Below are 21,180 nucleotides of genomic sequence, written 5' to 3' on the forward strand. Positions count from 1 at the left end.
CAGTACTCGGGTACACACCATAAACAGGAAGGGCACTGAACATTTAACCTTTGATTTCCTTAATAATCTCACATTCACCTCACACCAAAAAGACCTCATACACTCATTTTTTCATGAACCGTCTTTCCTTTTCCTATGTCGCGTCAGACATCCATAAAAAAATATGCCAATCTTCATTAACGAAGTCTCCTGAGTAAGATGTTCTGAATAAATTCACAAAGAAAGCGATGCTTGAGGTCAAACTGCCACATATAAGAAAGGCTTTACCCGAGTGTGTTTGAGAGTTAAAGGTCCAGCTGCAGAACGGTCTCGATTCCAACAAGATGTGACAGTCACCAGGTTTTTGCCGGAGCTGAGATTAATTAGTCAGCAGTGAATATTGATGTGACATTTAACAGTGGTGAAATATGATGGAGGTAGCTACGTGCTGTCGGATGGCCTTGTTTCTTATTCTTTCTTCGGAGACTCATTGCCTTCCCAAATAAATGTCTGGATCCACGCATGCGTTGTCATGATGTGACCCATTTGCCTTTTATTATTATAAAAACAGATATCTTTCAAGAAAATGTTTTGTTATTGAATTAAGACATTTTGGAAAATCCATTTCTTAAGATGTACTCTCACTAGGCCAATCGATTCAGCCTTATATTGTACACACGTTTTTATTCCTCATATTCACAATGCAGCGTCCCTATTTTAATTTTTCTTTTTAGGGATGTTAATATCAATATTCAATTAATATAATAAATATTAATATAATTTTAATATAATAATTACAATAATAATAATCATCATCATAATCATTCATTCTTTCATTTTCTACGAGGGTCACATGGGTGCTGGAGCCTATCCCAGCTGTCTTCGGGGCGAGAGGCGGGGTACACCCTGGACTGGTGGCCAGCCAATCACAGGGCACATATAGACAAACAACCATTCACACTCACATTCATACCTATGGACAATTTGGAGTCGCTAATTAACCTAGCATGTTTTTTGGAATGTGGGAGGAAACCGGAGTACCCGGACAAAACCCACGCATGCACGGGGAGAACATGCAAACTCCACACAGAGATGGCCGAGGGTGGAATCGAACTAATAATCATAAATAATAATAATCATAAATAATACAAATCCATACCCAATACAAATCCATACCCATATGGCCCTGTGTTAAAAGTTAATTGACTATCTATCAGTCTGGAAAAGGTTTTAAAGCCATTTCTTAAGCTTTGGGACACCAGCAAACCACAGTGAGAGTCGTTATCGTCAGTTGGTGAAAAAACTGAACAGTGGTTATCCTTGTTAGGATTTGCCGGCGAATCAAAATGACCTCAAGAGCGCTGTGACGACTCACCCAAAAGGTCACAAAAGACCCCCCAACAATATCCAAAGAACCTCACTTGCTAAGGCCGGTGTTTATGAGTCATGATTCCAAAAGAAAGACATTGGAGATGATGTTGATGTTAATGATTCCCAAGCTGTTTGGGAAAATACTCTGACCAGACAAAAGCTGAACTTTTTGGAAGGTGTGTTCCCATTTATATTTGCCGTAATGTCGCAGTTCACAAAAAGGCCATCATACCAACAGTAAAACTTGGTGGTGGTAGTCTGATGGTCTAGGGCTGTTTTGCAAGATTGTTTTGGAGGATAAAGTGAACCATGAATTCTGCTGCCTACCAGAAAACATGTTGATGATTCCCAAGCCGTTTGGGAAAATACTCTGTGGTCTGACCAGACAAAAGCTGAACTTTTTGGAAGGTGTGTTCCCATTTATATTTGCCGTAATGTCGCAGTTCACAAAAAGGCCATCATACCAACAGTAAAACTTGGTGGTGGTAGTTTGATGGTCTTGGGCTGTTTTGCAAGATTGTTTTTGGAAGATAAAGTGAACCATGAATTCTGCTGCCTACCAGAAAACCCTGAAGTACAGTAGCCGCCCATCCGGTTGAAACGAACTTGCATTAAGCAGAACCCAAGAAGATGTAAACCACACCAGTGGGTCCTCCTCTGAATGGCTGGGAAAACAAAAGTCCTGACCTGAATCCAGTCAAGGTGCTGTGGCATGACCTTAAAAACGGTGTTTCATGCTCCATGCTCGAAAATTCTGCCATTCTGTAAAGAATTCCTAATTGCAAGTGAATCTGAAAAACTTGATTGCAGTTGTTGCTGCTACTTTTCCACACACGTGTTGTCATTGACTAATTTGAACTTTTTTGGATGATCTGAAACTTTTTACCAGTGACAAAAAAAACCCACTTGTTCACACCACCGCATAGACCGTATCTGGGGAGTTCGCCATTTATATTCATGCTGCAACGTTTCTCCGCCTCAAAAAGATGCACGAGTTCTGCTGATGTTCTGGTTTTCTTCGTTACTATCTGTCAAAATCCTTCATCGTGCACAGAAGGTGTGCTGCTTCTTGGCAGAAACCAACAGCGTCTTGCAAGTTACGCATGTTTTAATGATGATTCCTCTAAAGCAGGAAAGAAAAAAAAAACCCTCAGAAGAGATCCTGATGCTCTACTTTCTGCAGTTGTCACTGCCACTAGTGAGCTCATCAAAACATCATAAAAACTTAAGAGTAGCCTTGGAGAGTTAAAGTTTTCCAGTACATGCTCAAGTCAATTTCTGTATGCACAATAAAACACATTTTGTCAAGAGACAAGCATCGGCATTAACAAAGAAAGCAGTTTGAAATCATGTGGGTTGTGAATAACTTTAACCAATAATGATGTGCACTGAGGAATTTGTAGTATATTTGAAGTTGCTAGTCTTGCAAGCCGAATATATACTGTATACGTGCTGGAACATCACAGTCAAGCATTAAAGTAAAATGCCAGAAACGCATATATAGATCACAACACTGAGGTAGTAAAATAGTACTTTTTCACTTTCCAGAATTATGTATCTATCCATTTACAACAACGTTCCTACAGACACAGGATACAGATTGTCCCTCAGATAGAACAGCGTTGCTGTGTAATGGATAGTAAGCACAATGTTTCTGTAATTCCCAGCATGCAACGAGGCATACTCTCTCCTCTGTATTGCTTCCATGAGTCATATTCCCTGCTCTGCTGCTTCTGTATGGACCATCCATCTCATCCGTGTGTCCTGGATTGTGTCTTGCAGCTGGGTACAGAATGGACCGCTCCGGGGGAGTTCAGCAAGTTCAGGTCCCAGTCCTCCAAGTCTGTACAGTAAGTACCTGTGACATTCATACTTTTGAAAAAAAAAAAGAGTTTGGTCTCTCTAAAATCAACCCCAACCAACTCTACATTTCTTAAAATGATGAAGCAGAAGGCCAACAGACTAGTTAGCTACATAGAGCTGCAAAAAAGGTCAGTAAGGATAATTCATAATGCCGCCTATAGAGAACATACATAAACTTGCTGATATAGTTCATCTTCAAACAGCTAAAATAATGCATAAGGCTAAAAAGAACCAATTCAAATCCAATCAAATTAGACGTCCACCAGTCCACCAGTGAAGGAAAATACATTTCTGGGGATCACAATAGATGAAAATATGAGCTGGAAACCTCATATTAGAAATATACAACATAAAGTGGCCAGAAATATTTCAATATTGAACAAAGCAAAATTTGTTCTCAATCAGAAATCAGAAATGTACTGCAAAAAAGGCCAGTAAGGATAATTCATAATGCCGCCTACAAAGAACATACTAACTCCTTATTTCTAAAATCACAAATACTTCAACTTGCTGATATAGTTCATCTTCAAACAGCTAAAATAATGCATAAGGCTAAAAATAACCAATTAGCTAAAAATGTCATCCAATACTTCTCTACAAGAGAGGAGAAATATGATCTCAGGGAAGAAGTACATTTGAAACACGTCTATGCTAGGACTACGTTATGCTAGCCATAGCATTTCAGTATGTGGAATCAAACTATGGAATGGATTGAGTAAGGGAATCAAACAATGCACAACGATGAGCCAATTCAAGAAACAATACAAGCAGTTGATGTTTGCTAAATACAAGGATGAAGAGTCTTGAACCAGTCATGATGTGCTATATATATCACTATATTGACACGCACTATGGTACCCATTATGGCATTGGATGCTCATATCACCTCGTACTTCGGTACTGGACAAAAAATTTGAAAAATAAAAAAAAATCAAAATTAAACTATATTATGAAAGCAGGAAGTGAACAAATGAAAAAATTAAATAAAACATAAAAATAAAAATTAATAAAAAATAAAAAATTATTAAAAAGAAAATACAACTTAAAACTTAAATTATGTTAGGAAAGCAGGAAGTGAACAAATGTAACAGTTACTGATTGTAAAAGTACCAAATGGAGGGGTAGGATTTACTCCTTTTGGACATGTGGAACTGGGAACTGATTATGGGATGCACTCAATTGTAATCTGATGCATGTTGAAATGAAATAAAACCATTACCATTACCATTACCATTACATACAATATTGTACCAGACTGAGAGACTTGCTTGCATCATTTCAGTAAATTGACTGTGTCAAGCTACATTAGGACTTTCCTTTACAGTATGCCGGTGCTTCTCAAATCTTGGGCATGGTTATGTGTCCAGAGGGCATAAGAAGCGGTAGTACTTTCAGTATATTGTCTTTATTCATGCTTGGATGGTGTTTGTGTAAGCAACTCGTGTAATGGTTTGATAAATAAATATTATCAGGTTCTCAATAGCATTTGTGGAAAAAAAAAAAAAGGTCTCCCGGGACAGGGCGTGACAGAAAATAATTGGGAAGCACTGCTCTCTGTTAAAGTGGTGATGTGGAACACGAGCGCACTAGTTGATAATAGAATACGTTTTCCGAATAGCCTTCAGTGCAAGCATGTGGGAGGAAATTGTTTCCACGCCGTCTCCATGTGTGTCTTTTTTTCTTTCATGCAAATATCATCTTATCATGCGGTGTCAGTGAGCAGCGTCGTTATAGCAGAAATGAATGTATTAATTATCCTACCTATGTATTCCATTCAAACCATCCGCAACACTTTTGAAGCTTTGAACTGCGCTCGGTTTGTACATAAAAAGAATTGTTTACTCGACTGGATAATGCAGTAATACACTGAAAGCACTATCGTGGCTTAACCTCCTTTTTTTCATAAAAAAAAATGCCACTGTGCATGTGTTTCTGTTTTGCATATGTGGGGCATGTTTTTGTTATCAAATTGACTGTTCTTGTAGAGATGACACGTTCTATCTACAGTACGACCCTCTGCTCTTTATCTTCAGTCTCATTCTTCAATACCACCCAAAGTGTAATGTGATTCATAATAATAAATACATAATAAATAAATAATAAATAAATTATACATTATAATTATACATTATAATTATATATTATAATATATATATATAATTATATAATATATATATTTTATAGATATATATTATATTATTATAAATTATAATATATAATAAAAATATAACATATATTGTATATTTTATATATTATATATTTATCTATAAATAAAAATATATAATAATTAATAAATAAATTATGTTATAATAAATAAATTAATAAATAATTCATAAATAAATAATAAATAAATTATACATTATAATTATATATTATAATATATATAATTATATAATATATATATATATATATTATAGATATATATTATATTATTATAAATTATAATATATAATAAAAAGTATATTGTATATTTTATATATTATATATTTATCTATAAATAAAAATATATAATAATTAATAAATAAATTCTGTTATAATAAATAAATTAATAAATAATTCATAAATACATAATAAGTGAATAATAAATAAATGATACATTATAATTATATATTATAATATATATAATTATATAATATATATATATTATAGATATATATTATATTATTATAAATTATAATATATAATAAAAATTATAAAATATATTGTATATTTTATATATTATATATTTATCTATAAATAAAAATATATAATAATTAATAAATAAATTCTGTTATAGTAAATAAATTAATAAATAATTCATAATAAATACTTCATTAAAAAACGGCTGTGAAAATATGGTTTTCGGGGCTGCAGGTCATGGTAGAAGGTGACTTAGGTCTTTCTGAATGCTGCAACGTATTACATGCTGAAGGGGAAGTGCTTCAAAGCGACCGTGAAAATGGATGCGAGCATAATTAGGCAAAATCTTGTTTGATGTTCTTCTTTGTGGGCGTACGTACAATATTGGTTCTTTTTTTTTCCACAGTCACTACAAGTATGCTTTTTATTTTGAGTTTGGAATATTTATGTACAGATAATAGAGTTTTGCCTTTGCTGTCTCCGACCCAAGTGCTCAGCTTTGCATCTTAAAGGGGCTAGAAAAGGTCAATGACATTATGTAATAAGGTCATGGACAGATGTTGAGATGTCACTCGCTCGTCTTTCAAAGGGCAAAGACCATGCCAGCATTCAGCACGGTCATTAGTGGCTGATTATCTACAACCCTGGCATCTAATGTTTTAAATAGCGTTTAATAAGAAGACAATATTGTGACACATGACAAATGCAAAACAGAGGTGAAGTGCAAAAAACAACCCAAGAGGCTTTTGAGGACATCGATTGGAACGTGTCATGCCAGACAACAACACAGATCTGAAAGGTTAATTGCTTCCAGACCTGACCGTTATAAGTTAATTTCCAAAAAGTACTTATGAATGGAATATTTTCATAGCTAGAGCTTAGGAAAACCTAAGGATTAGCGCCCTCTCCATGTGGAATAACACACAGGTTGCAACATCGCCTCTATTCCATTCATTTTCAATGGAACCTACAAAATAGGGCAAGTATCCCATGTCACAGTCCAGCTAAGCGACACACGGAATTTGTGCGTGTGAAAGCTTTTGACGCGATTCCAGAAATGTTTCAATTTTTTTTGTTTTGTCACTTTAAAAGTGTGATTTTTTTTGTCATTTTGTGCTGAGTTGCCTAACAAACACAGGAAAACGCCACAGCAGCAATCTGTTCAGTTTGGGGAAGGTTTATGTTAGCATGTGTGTTTATGTTTGTCACTTTGAAACGTTTACCTGAAAAAATCTTGATGGAGTATCTTGTTTTGTCACTTTAAAAGCATCATTTTTTTTTAGTCATTTTGTGCTGAGTCGCCTAACAAACACAGGAAAACGTCACAGCACCAAGCTATGCAGTTTGGGGAAGGTTTATGTTAGCGTGTGTGTTTATGTATGTTACTTTGAAACGTTTAACCGAAAATCTTGATGGAGTATCTTGTTTTGTCACTTTAAAAGCGTTTTTTTTTTTGTCATTTTGTGCTGAGTCGCCTAACAAACACAGGAAAACGCCACAGCAGCAAGCTATGCAGTTTGGGGAAGGTTTATGTTAGCATGTGTGTTTATATTTGTCACTTTGAAACGTTTATCCGAAAAAATCTTGATGGAGTATCTTGTTTTGTCACTTTAAAAGCGTTTTTTTTTTTTTTTTTGGTCATTTTGTGCTGAGTCGCCTGGGGAGCAACATGTTCATCAAATCGCCACATGGCTCTTTCACATTGAGACCACGCTGATAGATGATGCCTTCATTAACTGTCGGGGACCACGCTGGGAAGGTTCCATCTATGTCAGAAAGCTTTAAATATTAAACAAAGCTCTCCTTTAAGATGTAAATTCTTCCATTTTTATTAGTTACAATATTGTTCCGAGCATAACGGAGTCACAGGTTGTACGTTCATCATCCAGTTTTCCCAATTTTCATCCAATTTTATTCATTTATGTGCTCATGAAGCTGAAAATTGGTGATATAAAAATAAAGTCTCGACTTCTGAGAGTTCTCTGTTTATGTGCGTTTGTAGAATTTAAATTTTCATCCCCCTTAAAAAAAAATAAATAAATAAAAAATAAAACCCATCAGCTTCCATAACTTTGATGCCGGATTGACTGTTGCTTAGTTCAGGTTCTTTTTCCAAAGGTGTTTGTTGCATTTATTCTCTCATCACTTGCATCATTGCATTCCTGCACTTCACATTTTCAAAACTATTGGTAGCTATCCAGAAAACAAATATTTCATCATATGTTTTGCTTTGTTATTATTTTTTTCTGTACTGATTTCGGATTTTGTCATGCTTTAAATTTGCTATCACTGTGTAGTGTTAAAATGCCACTCATGTAGATCGAAAGGAAAAGTCTCTCTCTAAATGAGAAGTCGAATTAATGCAGCCAATTTCCACTCTTCCTGTAGGCTGAACTCTACGTTCGGCGCCTTTGAGGCTCTGGTCTCTGTTATGTTCCACAGTCTTAATCAAAGTTTCCTTTGTGTGTGCTGTCGTCCTATATCAGTATGACATTGGCAGATTTAATTAGCTTAAGAGAAGTGGAGCCGAGCCGGTCATGGTAGAACACAGACGAGACTAGACGAGTATTGCAATGCTTACTTTTTTCCTCGTCTCGTGCTTTAGTGTGTTTATTTATGTGTCTCGGATCATCGGAGCTGCACAACAAACTGTAGTTAAGTGAACAGTGACTAATGGCTGCTGTAGGCCGGAATCATACTGTCAGGGAATGAAACATAGAGCTGTTGAGGGCGTCACTGGAAACCATTCACTCACCTGTCAGAAGTCTCACTCATGCCACACACACACACACATTTTGTACCATGTGAGTAAACAAACACACGGTAATCCCGTGTTTATCGTGGTTCCAGATCTGACTGCAATAGGCGAATTTCATTTTTATTTCATTTGAACATGCATCAGATTACAATTGAGTGCATCCCATAATCAGTTCCCAGTTCCACATGTCCAAAAGGAGTAGGAAGAAGCAAAGCTTATTAAATCCTACCCCTCCATCTGGTACTTTTACAAATAAGTAACTGTTACATTTGTTCACTTCCTGCTTTCCTAATATAATTTTATAATTTTATTATTTTATTATTTTATTATTTTATTATTGTTTTTAATTAATTTTTATTTTTTAATTAATTTTTATTTTTATGTTTTATTTAATTTTTTGTACCGAAGTACAAGGTGATATGACTATACAAGGACATAATGGGTTCCTGAAAGTCAGGAAGTGTTTTTTGCTTGAAGTATCCGTCGGACGCACCTTCGATTCCACATAAGCATCACCATGCAATGCTGGTCTTAAAACTGAATAAACCCCTTCATAATGCAATCCAACCCAGCCAAGATGGGGGACCTTGGACACAGTCCTGCGTCACCTGGCGACACGTTACCTTCCTGGCGAAAACAAATGGTCTGGTACTTGGTACTTTTACAATCAGTAAATGTTACATTTGTTCACTTCCTGCTTTCCTAATATAGTTTAAGTTTTTTTTTTTTTTGAATTTTATTTTTGTCACTTACCAAAGTACAAAGTGATATGACCATACAACAACATTCGGATACGAGTAGGATATGGGTTTTACAATATTAATTCTCGACCGGTTGGGACTTTTTATACACTACCGCTCAAAAGTTTGAAATTTTTTTGGCCAGTCTGAGATATTTCTTTTTCTTGGCAATCCTGCCATGAAGTCCAGCATCCCGAAGTCATCGCTTCACTGTTGATACTGACACTGAAACTACACACTCTCAGATATTTGTCTTCTTGTAAGGTTGTGCAGCGTTTTTCTGTCCTTGTTAGACCCAGTTTGTGCTGCTCTGTGAAGGGAGTAGTTAACAGCATGGTAAGATAATTTAGTTTTAGTTTAAATTTATTAGATGGGTTTTCTAATAATCTTGGCAATCCTGCCATGAAGTCCACCGTCCTGAAGTCATCGCTTCACTGTTGATACTGACACTGAAACTACACACTCTCAGATATTTGTCTTCTTGTACAGTTGTGCAGCGTTTTTCTGTCCTTGTTAGACCCAGTTTTTGCTGATCTCTGAAGGGAGTAGTTAACAGCATGGTAAGAGATTTTAGTTTTAGTTTCGATTTTTTAGATGGGTTTTCTAATAATCTTTTAGCCTTATAAAATGATGAACTTGGATTAGCAGCCATACCAGGAGATTGATGCAGAGGACTGACAGTTGTTGATAGTAGGCCTCTATGCAAAAATGTAGATCGTTCTACATTTCAACAAAGACATTTGCAAGTGATCCCAAACTTTTAAGCGTTTGTGTATATGGAGGTGCTGATTTGCATCAAAACGTGCCTATTAACAAGGTTTTATATCTTTCCGTAGCAGGCAAGCACAAGTAAATGTGTGTCAAACTGATTAATCGGGGTCTTGTTTCAACGTAAATGTTAGTCATTCATCTTAACAAGACCTTTTATAATCATTCCGTGCTTCTAACCTTGTGGGGACAGTTTGGGGAAGGTGGCTAATTTATATGCTATCATGATTGCGCACCAGAGCAGAAAGCAAGGTAGGATTTGTGGAAAAGTCTTTCCAGAAGTGTGTTCAGAAGTTGTGTATATTTTCTTCCATTGTCATTTCATGTAGATGTACTGGCGATGCCATGCATAGTACGGTTTTCCATCAAGTCCTCATTGTGTGTCTGTAAATCGGACTTCCTTTGCAGTGAATGGTGTTGAGATATGATGGTAATTGCATTTTGGGTAGTGAATTTAGAATAAGAGTGCGATGCAGCGCATACGCATCGCTGACAGTCACAGACGAAATTTGGCAGTAATCTGTCTCACTGGTTCAGATTATGCAGATGACCTCAAACAATGCGGCGACAGAGTTACTTTCAGTGAATCCATAAAATGCACTTCTTTTTTTTTTTAGCATTTGTGAACTGTTTGAAAAGTTGAATTTCCAAACAACTCATCTTTGAGGATCTAGACGCCTGCTCCTCGGCTCATTCCTGTGAAGTTATAGCTTGGCGGTGCCTGCTAGGTGTTGTGACAGCGGTGTCACTTTAGCAGCCAGATGAGCAACCCAGATAACCCAAACACTATCTCTGTTCCCTGACACCTTTTTTGAAGCCTCGGGCTGTATAAACAGCACCAGGAGGATTGACATGACGCCGTGGTTGCATACTATAACGTCACATTTGATATTCAATTTATGCAACTTGGTAGGATTTGATGGACAATTGGTAATGGTAATGGTAAAGGTAATGGTTGTATTTCATTTGAACATGCATCAGATTACAATTGAATGCATCACATAATCAGTTCACAGTTCCACATGTCCAAAAGGAGTAGGAAGAAGCAAAGCTTATTAAATCCTACCCCTCCATCTGGTACTTTTACAATCAGTAACTGTTACATTTGTTCACTTCCTGCTTTCCTAATATAGTTTAAGTTTTTTTTTGTTTTTTTTAATTTTTTAATTTTTTAATGTTTTGTACGAGGTGATATAAATCAGATATAAATCTGAAGATGCTGGGGAATGCCAAGTTTTAAGTTGTATTTTTTTAAATTTTTTTGTTTGTTTTTTTTTGTCACATACCGAAGTACAAGGTGATTTGACGATCCAAGGACATAATGGGTACTATAGTAACTGTCAATATAGTAATATTGTACAAGAGATCTGTGTTGCCATTCTAGCAACATGGCTGCAACATTTGTTCACTTCCTGCTTTCATAATTTATTTTTATTGTTATTTTTATTTTCCTGCGTCACCTGGCAACACCTTACCTTCCTGGTGAAAACAAGTGGTTTCCTTTTAAATCCCAAAGGAAATATATTAATAATAAATCCTACCCCTCCATCTGGTACTTTTACAATCAGTAACTGTTACATTTGTTCACTTCCTGCTTTCTATAATATAGTATTTTTATTTTTATTTTTATTTTTACTGATTTGATTCCACATACTGAAATGCTATGGCTAGCATAACGTAGTCCTAGCATAGAAGTGTTTCAAATGTACTTCTTCCCTGAGATCATATTTCTCCTCTCTTGTAGAGAAGTACTGGATGACATTTTTAAGTAATTTGTTATTTTTTAGCCATATGCATTATTTTAGCTGTTTGAAAATGAACTATATCAGCAAGTTGAAGTATTTGTGATTTTAGAAATAAGGAGTTAGTATGTTCTCTGTAGTCGGCATTATGAATTATCCTTACTGACCTTTTTTTGCAGTACATTTAGCGAGTGAAGATTGCTTTTATAGTTATTAGCCCATATTTCCACACAATAAGAAGATCGAAGATATTTTGAAAAAAAATTTACAAAGTGATGCACTCAAGGCTGTGTGATAAAAAAAAGTGTGATATTTTCGACACACATTTGCAAACATGGGTGATTTTGCATGTTCCTGTTCAAGGAGTGAAATAAAAAAAAAAACGGAAGCTGACCTTTGACAGTGGCGTGCTGAGTCGGAACATGGATGAGCGTTCCAAGGTTATCTGTGATGTTGCAGCTGGCATTTTAAGAGAGTTCCAAAACTGGGGGAAATGACATTTACGCCTTCGCCTCCCTGTGTGCTTGTGTGTGTGTCCGTGCACGCTCTCAGCAGTCCTGGCGCTGTCCTTCTTTTGAATTATCTGTGCGTTTCCTCTTCTATCATCTTCTCGTGTCTCTATTGTTTATTCCCATACTTACTGCAAAGGTGCAGCTTCTCACCACACAGGTCGTTTAATAGAAATTCTCCTTATGTCGACGACCGTTGGATAAAGCGCTTTACGGCCAGTCTATGAGAAAACAGTGAGAAAAACATAAAAGTAACCGGTGAGTATTCTACTCTGTATCTGTATCTGGATAGCACAATTCGGTACCTGAATATTTCATTATAGAAATACTGATGGAGGATGTTAGCACTGGTGCATCAATCAAGGAGGCTGTGGGTTCAAATCTCTGCCCTGATAATAAATCGATAAATCGAATGAGGAGAGGCTTCATATTGGTTTTATAGCGAGAGTGACCCCTCTTTTCATTCAGCCTCTTTGCAGAGGCGGGGCTACTCTGAGTGAATACAGAGTGCTAGCAGCAAGGTAACCCATGTCAGCTAGCATACGCTAACACGAATGAAGGAATATAAGTGATGGTTTTGAAAGCAAATGTGAAGCAAATATGAACAGAATGAACAACGACAAAACGATATGTCGCATTTTTTTCGAAAGTAGTGCAGATGGAGTAATACAGGCAACTTGTATAAATACACCAAAAACACAATCAATATCAATACGCCAATGCTTGGTAAAGTAAATACAGTAATATCGGATATATCGGATTCAATTGTTCCCACTGGTTTTGTCCGATATAAGCGAAATCCGTTATATGCGTATACCGGAAAATGTCCGTTTTACGCATATATCGGATTTATATCTGGTATATGCGTAAATCGGATTTTATCCGTTATAAAAAGGCACTTCCTTGACTATGTTTCCAATGTACCTGGACGCGCAGGCAACGCTGCAAACGCTGCAAATGACGTCGTATATCGGTCTGTCACGATTCGGCGAATCGGAGCGCCACGATGCGGCCATCCGATATATGCGAGGGAAATTTAATGGAAATGCATTGGAACGGGACTGGAGATTTTGTCCGAAATAGGCGAAATCCGTTATAAAAAATCCGATATATGCAATGAATTTTTATTGGAAATGCATTACAGAAAAATCGGTTCTTTTTTATCTGTCCGTTGTGAGCGAATTTCCGATATATCCGAGTCCGATATATCCGAGGTTTACTGTAATAAACAAAATATTGCGTGCTCACAGACGGTGTCGCTCACTGCATTCCAAAAGAAATGTAACCATTCAATATGGTTGAAAAGACTATATTTTGGGAAATGTTACAAATGTTTTACAGACAGTACCGAGTGAAGAAATATGTGTTGAAGGACACGGAAATATTGCATTTTATTCCGCCAACACAAATATGTGGTCCAGCAGACACCTTACATTAGTTTAATAATAACTGCATGTTTTTTTGTTTTCTAACAATCCAATTCTCGAAAAATGACATCAATAATATCAATTAGCGATAATAATTTATAGGACAATTATCGTCCAGAATTTTTTTTTTCATGACAGGCCCACTCAAACAATATGTTCTATCTTAATTGTTTGTTTATGATAAGTTCAAGCCTAAATATAGACTCCAGTTCAACTACTATAACTCTCAACTCTAAATGTATTTATAACTTTTAGCCATTCAAAGCAATTGTTTGGCCAGCGTCTGGATTAGAATGAAACCATCATTTTCGATTGACTCTTCTATCCCGCTTTCTGCTCTACGGCCTTCACTCAATGCCGTCGCTTTTGATAAACGATGAGAGCCCGCTGACACATGTGAGAGACAGTGTGTGTTGGCTTGTGTGCAATCAGATTATTCACTTGATGTGCATCTCTTGAGCTGTGAAAGACTGTGTGACGTCTGGTTGGCAGCAGCGCATGAGCCTCACCGCACATTAACACAGCTTATTCCGGCCAGACGGGATCAGGGATGTTAATGATGGCGGCACAGAAATGACATGTTGCATTACTGGAAATATCTTTTATGTAGCGTTATGGAGTATTCAAACACACCTGGTGCTCTTTAATTACATCAGTGAAAAATTAACAGCAGCAATCGAACTTACAGTCTGTTAAAATGACATATGCCATATGTAGTATTATTACATGTCATTACAAGAGTCAAGTCCGAATGACACATAGACCCCCCACAATTCATATTTTGGGACAAAAAATTAAAATATATATATATATATTATGAAAGCAGGAAGTGAACAAATGTAACAGTTACTGATTGTAAAAGTACCAGATGGAGGGGTAGGATTTAATAAGCTTTGCTTCTTCCTACTCCTTTTGGACATGTGGAACTGGGAACTGATTATGTGATGCGTTCAATTGTAATCTGATGCATGTTCAAATGAAATAAAACCATTACCATATCTTCTGCTATAAATAGTAGTTTAAATAATAACTTACCTTATTTTCTGGACTATAAGTCGCTCCGGAGTATAAGTTGCACAAGGCCAAAAATACATAATTAGGTACAAAAAAACATACATAAGTCACACTGGAGTATAAGTCGCATTTTTTCCGGGTAATTTATTTTACTACTTGACCAAAACAGACATTACGTCCTCTTGGAAGGCAAGTTCTAACATTAATAAAAGAATAGAGAACAAGCTGAATAGGTGTAAGATATGCTAACACAATGGTTATTAAGCTACACAAAAAATAAACATGAACAGAAAAGGTGTCCAGTGTTTATATAACATAAAGAGTTTTTTTCATTTATCAGTCTCGCTCTGGAGTATAAGTCACAGGAACAGCCAACCTACGAAAAAAAGTGCCACTTATAGTCCGGAAAATACGGTAATTATGTCATCATTTTTCTTTCTTTTAATAAAATCCAGAAAAATAAACACATTTTAGACAGTCATACATGGTGATTAATTATGATTATTATTTTTTTAATGTGATTAATCAGGTAAACATTTTAATCATTTGACAGTCTTAATTATAGGAGCTGTTTACTCAAAAAAGTGCCCCCAATAGAAATACTATTAGGAGCCTGATAATATTCATTAATTTATCTGTACAAACCACAGTATGCCTTGCTGGCAACAGTTCTGCATACAATCACCTGAGTGACTTATAGTCCGGAAAATATGGTAAATAGAAGTAGAGGAACTTTTCTTAGCAGTGACCTTGATGCAATGTCAAGTAGCACTTGGCCAAGGTAACAAGCTCCTATTGCAACCTGGTGATGAGCAACAAATACAGGATGACATTTTTATGCTGCATTAGAGGAAAAAAGTTATTGACACTAATTATGTTGTAATACTGTATTTGGATTCTTGGATACTTTGGAATGTAGTAGATAGAGGTACCAGTAGAGAATGTTAAAAGACACAAATCTGGAGACAAGATCCATGAGATGAGGACTAGGACGACATGAAGGGAGGAGAGGCGATACGTATGTAGAGGCTGCAGGGGAGAACAGCGTGAAAGCTCTCTGATGGATTAAAGGGATGCATGAGAAATGGAGTGGGGTGGGGGGCGGGGGGGGGGGGGGTGACTATGAGGGGAATAGAAGTGAAGTTTGTGCATCTCCTTGGGGCAGCTCTAAACACTGCGATCATTAATGTTGTGGAGAGGAGGCGGCGAAATCGGGCAGAGGTGGCAGTCAGATAGCATTAATTAGAAACTGAGCTGCAAAAACGAAAATGAGGAAATTGCTGAGGCCGGAGGATACTTTGGGGATGTACTGACGGAGAACGAGGGGAAGACAGCTGGTGCATTGTGGTTTGTTTTGGGTTTTTGGGCCTAAAGTATATCATCACCACCTTCGTCTGTTGTGCTCTGTCTGCTCTTCTGTTCTTGTTTCGTGATGCATTTTGTTATGGAACAAAGAGCTTCCGTGGCCCGAGCACAGATTTTTATATCTTCGACAGTCGGAGTCCAGCAGCTGTCTTGGAGATGTTTGTCTCTCAGCTGAAAAAGCCGACATCCACACTTCCAGATACAATCACCCCTTACAAATAGCGGCCGTGTCGAGTCCTTGCAGCATAAGAGTTATGCAATGTGTTATATAGGTCACTAGGGGTGATTTTTCATCTTTACAGCCGTGTTACCAACTGTAAATATTCAATTTATTGAATGGGACCTGTTATGCTTTTCCACTTTTCTGACCCACAAATGTAGTAAGAATGTTATATTATTGTGTCAAATGATGCCAAAGTTTCAAATAATGAGGTTTGCACATTTGGAACTGAGCCCTGAAATAAAATAAACGCTTGTTTTCAAAGGGCATTGCAAAACTAACTAACTAACTAACGCCTAACTTCTGAGATTCAAGGCACAAACAGTGCATCTGACAAAGTGTACCAGACAATGAGTGCCTCTCATGGATGCAAGTCCTGAGTTCCACCACACCAGCGGTGCATTCGTTACCGCTCTGAGTTCATACACGCTAAGTCAGGGGTCTCCAGTCAGTGGACCGTGAGCTAAATTAGCTCTCCAAAGACTTAATTCGTTCATTATCAACTCCTATACCCACTATACTAGAAAGTGGGGTTTGTTTGTAATTAGGAAGCACTTTGTGCGTGTGACCAATCATAGCCGAGTGGGCGTGCCTGGAGGTGGAATAAATTAAAACAGAAACACAAATGTAGAACGTTTTCTGTGCACGTTATTGTGTGCAGCTGCTCTATAGGAGTCCACAAGTCAATACTAAGGGCTGAAAAATCAGCATCATAGGTCAACATTGAATCCTGTGTTGCGGAAATTCATATTTTGATTTCAGTTATGGAACCAATTAACCGCTATAAATGAGGGATTTACTGTACTTTACTGTCAGCAGCACATAAACTGATGACTGCCATATTTGGTTCTGTCTGCCATGTCCCAGTTTACATGATCTCTAACTGGATCTTTGGCCAGCTGGTCAAATGGGTAGCGTAGCATTAGCGTAGCATTTTGGGACTGGTACACTGGAAGAAAGACTCTAATAATATTTACTTCTCATAATATTTTACACAACAATATTCAAATTAGGGCTGCACAGTGGTCGAGTGGTTAGCGCACTGACCTCACAGCTAGGAGACCCGAGTTCAATTCCACCCTCGGCAATCTCTCTGTGGAGTTTGCATGTTCTCCCTGAAACATAGTACAAAAAAACATGCTAGGCTAATTGGCAACTCCAAATTGTCCATAGGTATGAATGTGAGTGTGAATGGTTGTTTGTCTATATCTGCCCTGTGATTGGCTGGCCACCAGTCCGGGATGTACCCCACCTGGGATAGGCTCCAGCACCCCCAGGGACCCTTGTGAGGAAAAGCGGTCGAAAATGAATGAATGAATGAATATTTGAATTAGAGCTACACATCGGTCGAGTGGTTAGCGCGCAGACCTCACAGCTAGGAGACCCAAGTTCAATTCCACCCTCGGCAATCTCTGTGTGGAGTTTGCATGTTCTCCCTGAAACATACAAAAAAAACATGCTAAGCTAACTGGCAACTCCAAATTGTCCATAGGTATGAATGTGAGTGTGAATGGTTGTTTGAAAAAATATCAATATGGAAAAAAGAATAATAGAAACAAGCCGGCACTTGAAATGTCCTATCTCAAAGCTACCAAGTAGAAATGTGTGGAATAGAGTATATCGAGAAATTGCAAACTGCAAATTAGTCAGGCAATTAGACTTTTTGTTCCGTGTCCTCTTTTCATCCATGGTCACATGCGAACGGCCATTATCTTCCTCCACTGCCTTTCATTTGCCCTTCACTTGTTCTTTTGTGTGTCGCAGAGCTCTGAAGCTAATTGTCAAGGCACAAAAAGTATTATAACAATTCTTTCTTTGTTTTCTAGCGTTCCTCTGCTGTTCCCTCTTCCTTTCATCTTTCTTCCCACTCATTTCCGTGTGTCTTCATTCTATTCATCCCGAGCTCGCTGCATCATCCATCACAAGGAGACGAGTACAGCCAGCTCGCACACTCACGTTGCCCTTCCTATATGGTGTACTCTATTTTGTTTTGCACCCTCATTTTTCATCTTTGGGTTCTTATTGTGATATCGGCTTTCCGCATAGTGGGGTTTTTTTCTGTTTTGTTTTTTTGTAAGACTTTGCCCAATCCTCACACTAAATAATTGACAGATGAAACTTAACTTAAAAAACTTTGATTTGCGACAAAAATAAATAAGAAAATTTAAATTTAAATTTAAATTAAATTAAATTAAATTAAATTAAATTAAATTAAATTAAATTAAATTAAATTAAATTAAATTAAATTAAATTAAATTAAATTAAATTAAATTAAATTAAATTAAATTAAATTAAATTAAATTAAATTAAATTAAATTAGGAAAGCAGGAAGTGAACAAATGTAACAGTTAGTGATTGTAAAAGTACCAGATGGAGGGGTAGGATTTAATAAGCTTTGCTTCTTCCTACTCCTTTTGGACATGTGGAACTGTGAACTGATTATGTGATGCATTCAATTGTAATCTGATGCATGTTCAAATGAAATAAAACCATTACCATTACATGAAATAATGTATTCATACGACATTGTTACTGACGTTTGCTCGGGTTTACCTGATGGGGATCATTCTAATTACTCACTTTTGACATTTTCAATAATGTTCTTTTCTATCTGATCGCACGTGAAGTGAAAGGAATTGTAATATTTATTTGTTAAAATATTCCACAGCTCATATGCTAGCAGCGTTCAGTAGACAGCGTATGGAGGAATCATTTAGAAAAGGTCAGTCGGGGTTCCCGGAGCTGAAAATGGTACTTGTGTTGGCAGAATGGCGTCTCAACAGCCACTCTGAGGGATGAGCGATATTCATGAGTGGCTAACCTCTATGATTTATTACAGAATGGTGGCAATACCGTATGCGCGTATGGTGTTACCTTCCAGGACCACCAGTAAATAGCAACATTCATTCATTCATTTTCTACCGCTTATCCTCACGAGGGTCGCGGGGGTGCTGGAGACTATCCCAGCTGTCTTCGGGCGAGAGGCGGGGTACTGGTGGCCAGCCAATCACAGGGCACATATAGACAAACAACCATTCACACTCACATTCTTACCTATGGACAATTTGGAGTGGCTAATTAACCTAGCATGTTTTTGGAATGTGGGAGGAAACCGGAGTACCCGGAGAAAACCCACGCATGCACGGGGAGAACATGCAAACTCCACACAGAGATGGCCGAGGGTGGAATCGAACCCTGGTCCCCTAGCTGTTAGGTCTGCGTGCTAAGCACTTGACCGCCGTGCAGCCCAAATACCAACATTTTTAGCAAAAAAAAAAATATTTTTTTAGACACAGAGCCTGCTACTCGCTTGACATTCTCCTCTGCTTTCGAAACAGCATTTGCAATAAAAATCACTGTTGGAATTATGAGATTCCCTTCTCTCTTTAATTGCCATTGTTAATCCATGACACCCATTGTTAACCCAATCCAGGTTTAATCCCTGAATATACATGTGGTATATTCTATGTTTGGCTGCACGGTGGTTGAGTGGTTTGCGCGCAGGCCTCACAGCTAGGAAACCCGAGTTCGATTCCACCCTCGGCCATGGCGTTTGCATGTTCTCCCCGTGCATGCGTGGGTTTTCTCCGGGTACTCCGGTTTCCTCCCACATTCCAAAAACATGCTAGGTTAATTGGCGACTCCAAATTGTCCATAGGTATGAATGTGAGTGTGAATGGTTGTTTGTCTATATGTGCCCTGTGTTTGGCTGGCCACCAGTCCAGGGTGTACCCCGCCTCTGGCCTGAAGACAGCTGGGATAGGCTCCAGCACGCCGGCGACCCTCGTGAGGAAAAGCGGTAGAAAATGAATGAATGAATCAATATTGATTATTTTGATATTCAAATTGATATTGGTTGCACGGTGGACGAGTGGTTAGCGCGCAGGCCTCACAGCTAGGACACCCGAGTTCAATTGCCTCACTGCTGCATTCTGTTTGTAAACCAAGACGATGTTTTCTCTGAGGAAGATTTGTGTATATTTGATCAAATAAGTAAAAAAAACCCAACAATCTGTCTCTCTTTCCTCAGTCTGATGTCATCCAGACGATACTACTTTGAGATTCTGCACAAGCAGGATGACAAGGGTTCCGATCACGTGGAGGTTGGGGTGAGTGTGCATAAGATTCATTTATCTACATTTGGCTTCCGGCGTCTTTTCCTCATCGCATATGACACTTGCCTTGCCATGCGTTTGCTTAGTAAATGTGCACTTAGCTCTCAGTGACACTTTCCTGTGAAGGAATGTGGAACTTAAATGATGTTTGGTTTGGAAAACATCTCCCACCCCTCCGTCAATCTTTGTTTGTTCTTTTTTTTTATCCTGAATGTCATCTGGTAACAACCTTTTCAAATGATGAGCACGTCTCCTGGCTAGTTGTTGTTTTTTTTTCCTCTCTCTGTATCATCGTCTACCTATAGTGTTCATTTTTCTATTTGCTCCAGCTCCCCCCTCTGCCTCTGCACCATTTCTCCAGCAGTGGTGGTGTTCTTGCACCTCAGGCAAAAGCTCAGAGATGAGAGGTTCTTCATTTCATGTTAAAGTTTCAAATACCTGGAGTCCCGTGTGCGCGGACTTTGAGTGGGAGGGTGCATGACGATGATGAAAAGAGATCACCGCTGTGTGTCTGTGGAAGGAATATTTTGACCAGCCTCGGGTGATCGCTATGGTGACTGGTTTTACTGGAGATGCTTCCTTCTCCCACACAGCTTCAATGTCATTTATGTCATTTATGCCTTTATTTATCATTTGGGAATGGGAATGGGAATGGTAATGGTAATGGTAATGGTAATGGTTTTATTTCAC

At 37.7% G+C, this 21,180-nt stretch overlaps 1 protein-coding gene across 11 annotated transcripts in view; it reads left to right on the forward strand.

Moving 5' to 3' along the window:
- Positions 1-21,180, forward strand: part of LOC131131695 (N-acetyl-beta-glucosaminyl-glycoprotein 4-beta-N-acetylgalactosaminyltransferase 1-like) — a 184,801-nt gene that overhangs the window by 139,277 nt on the left and 24,344 nt on the right. For all 11 annotated transcript variants that reach the window (XM_058076620.1, XM_058076627.1, XM_058076618.1 and 8 more), the window contains 2 exons: positions 3,133-3,200; positions 20,406-20,484. In XM_058076620.1, the coding sequence (XP_057932603.1) occupies positions 3,133-3,200; positions 20,406-20,484 (147 nt within the window). The remainder of the gene's footprint in view (positions 1-3,132; positions 3,201-20,405; positions 20,485-21,180) is intronic.

Source organism: Doryrhamphus excisus, chromosome 6 (genome assembly GCF_030265055.1).
Source record: "Doryrhamphus excisus isolate RoL2022-K1 chromosome 6, RoL_Dexc_1.0, whole genome shotgun sequence".
Lineage (NCBI taxonomy): Eukaryota > Metazoa > Chordata > Actinopteri > Syngnathiformes > Syngnathidae > Doryrhamphus > Doryrhamphus excisus.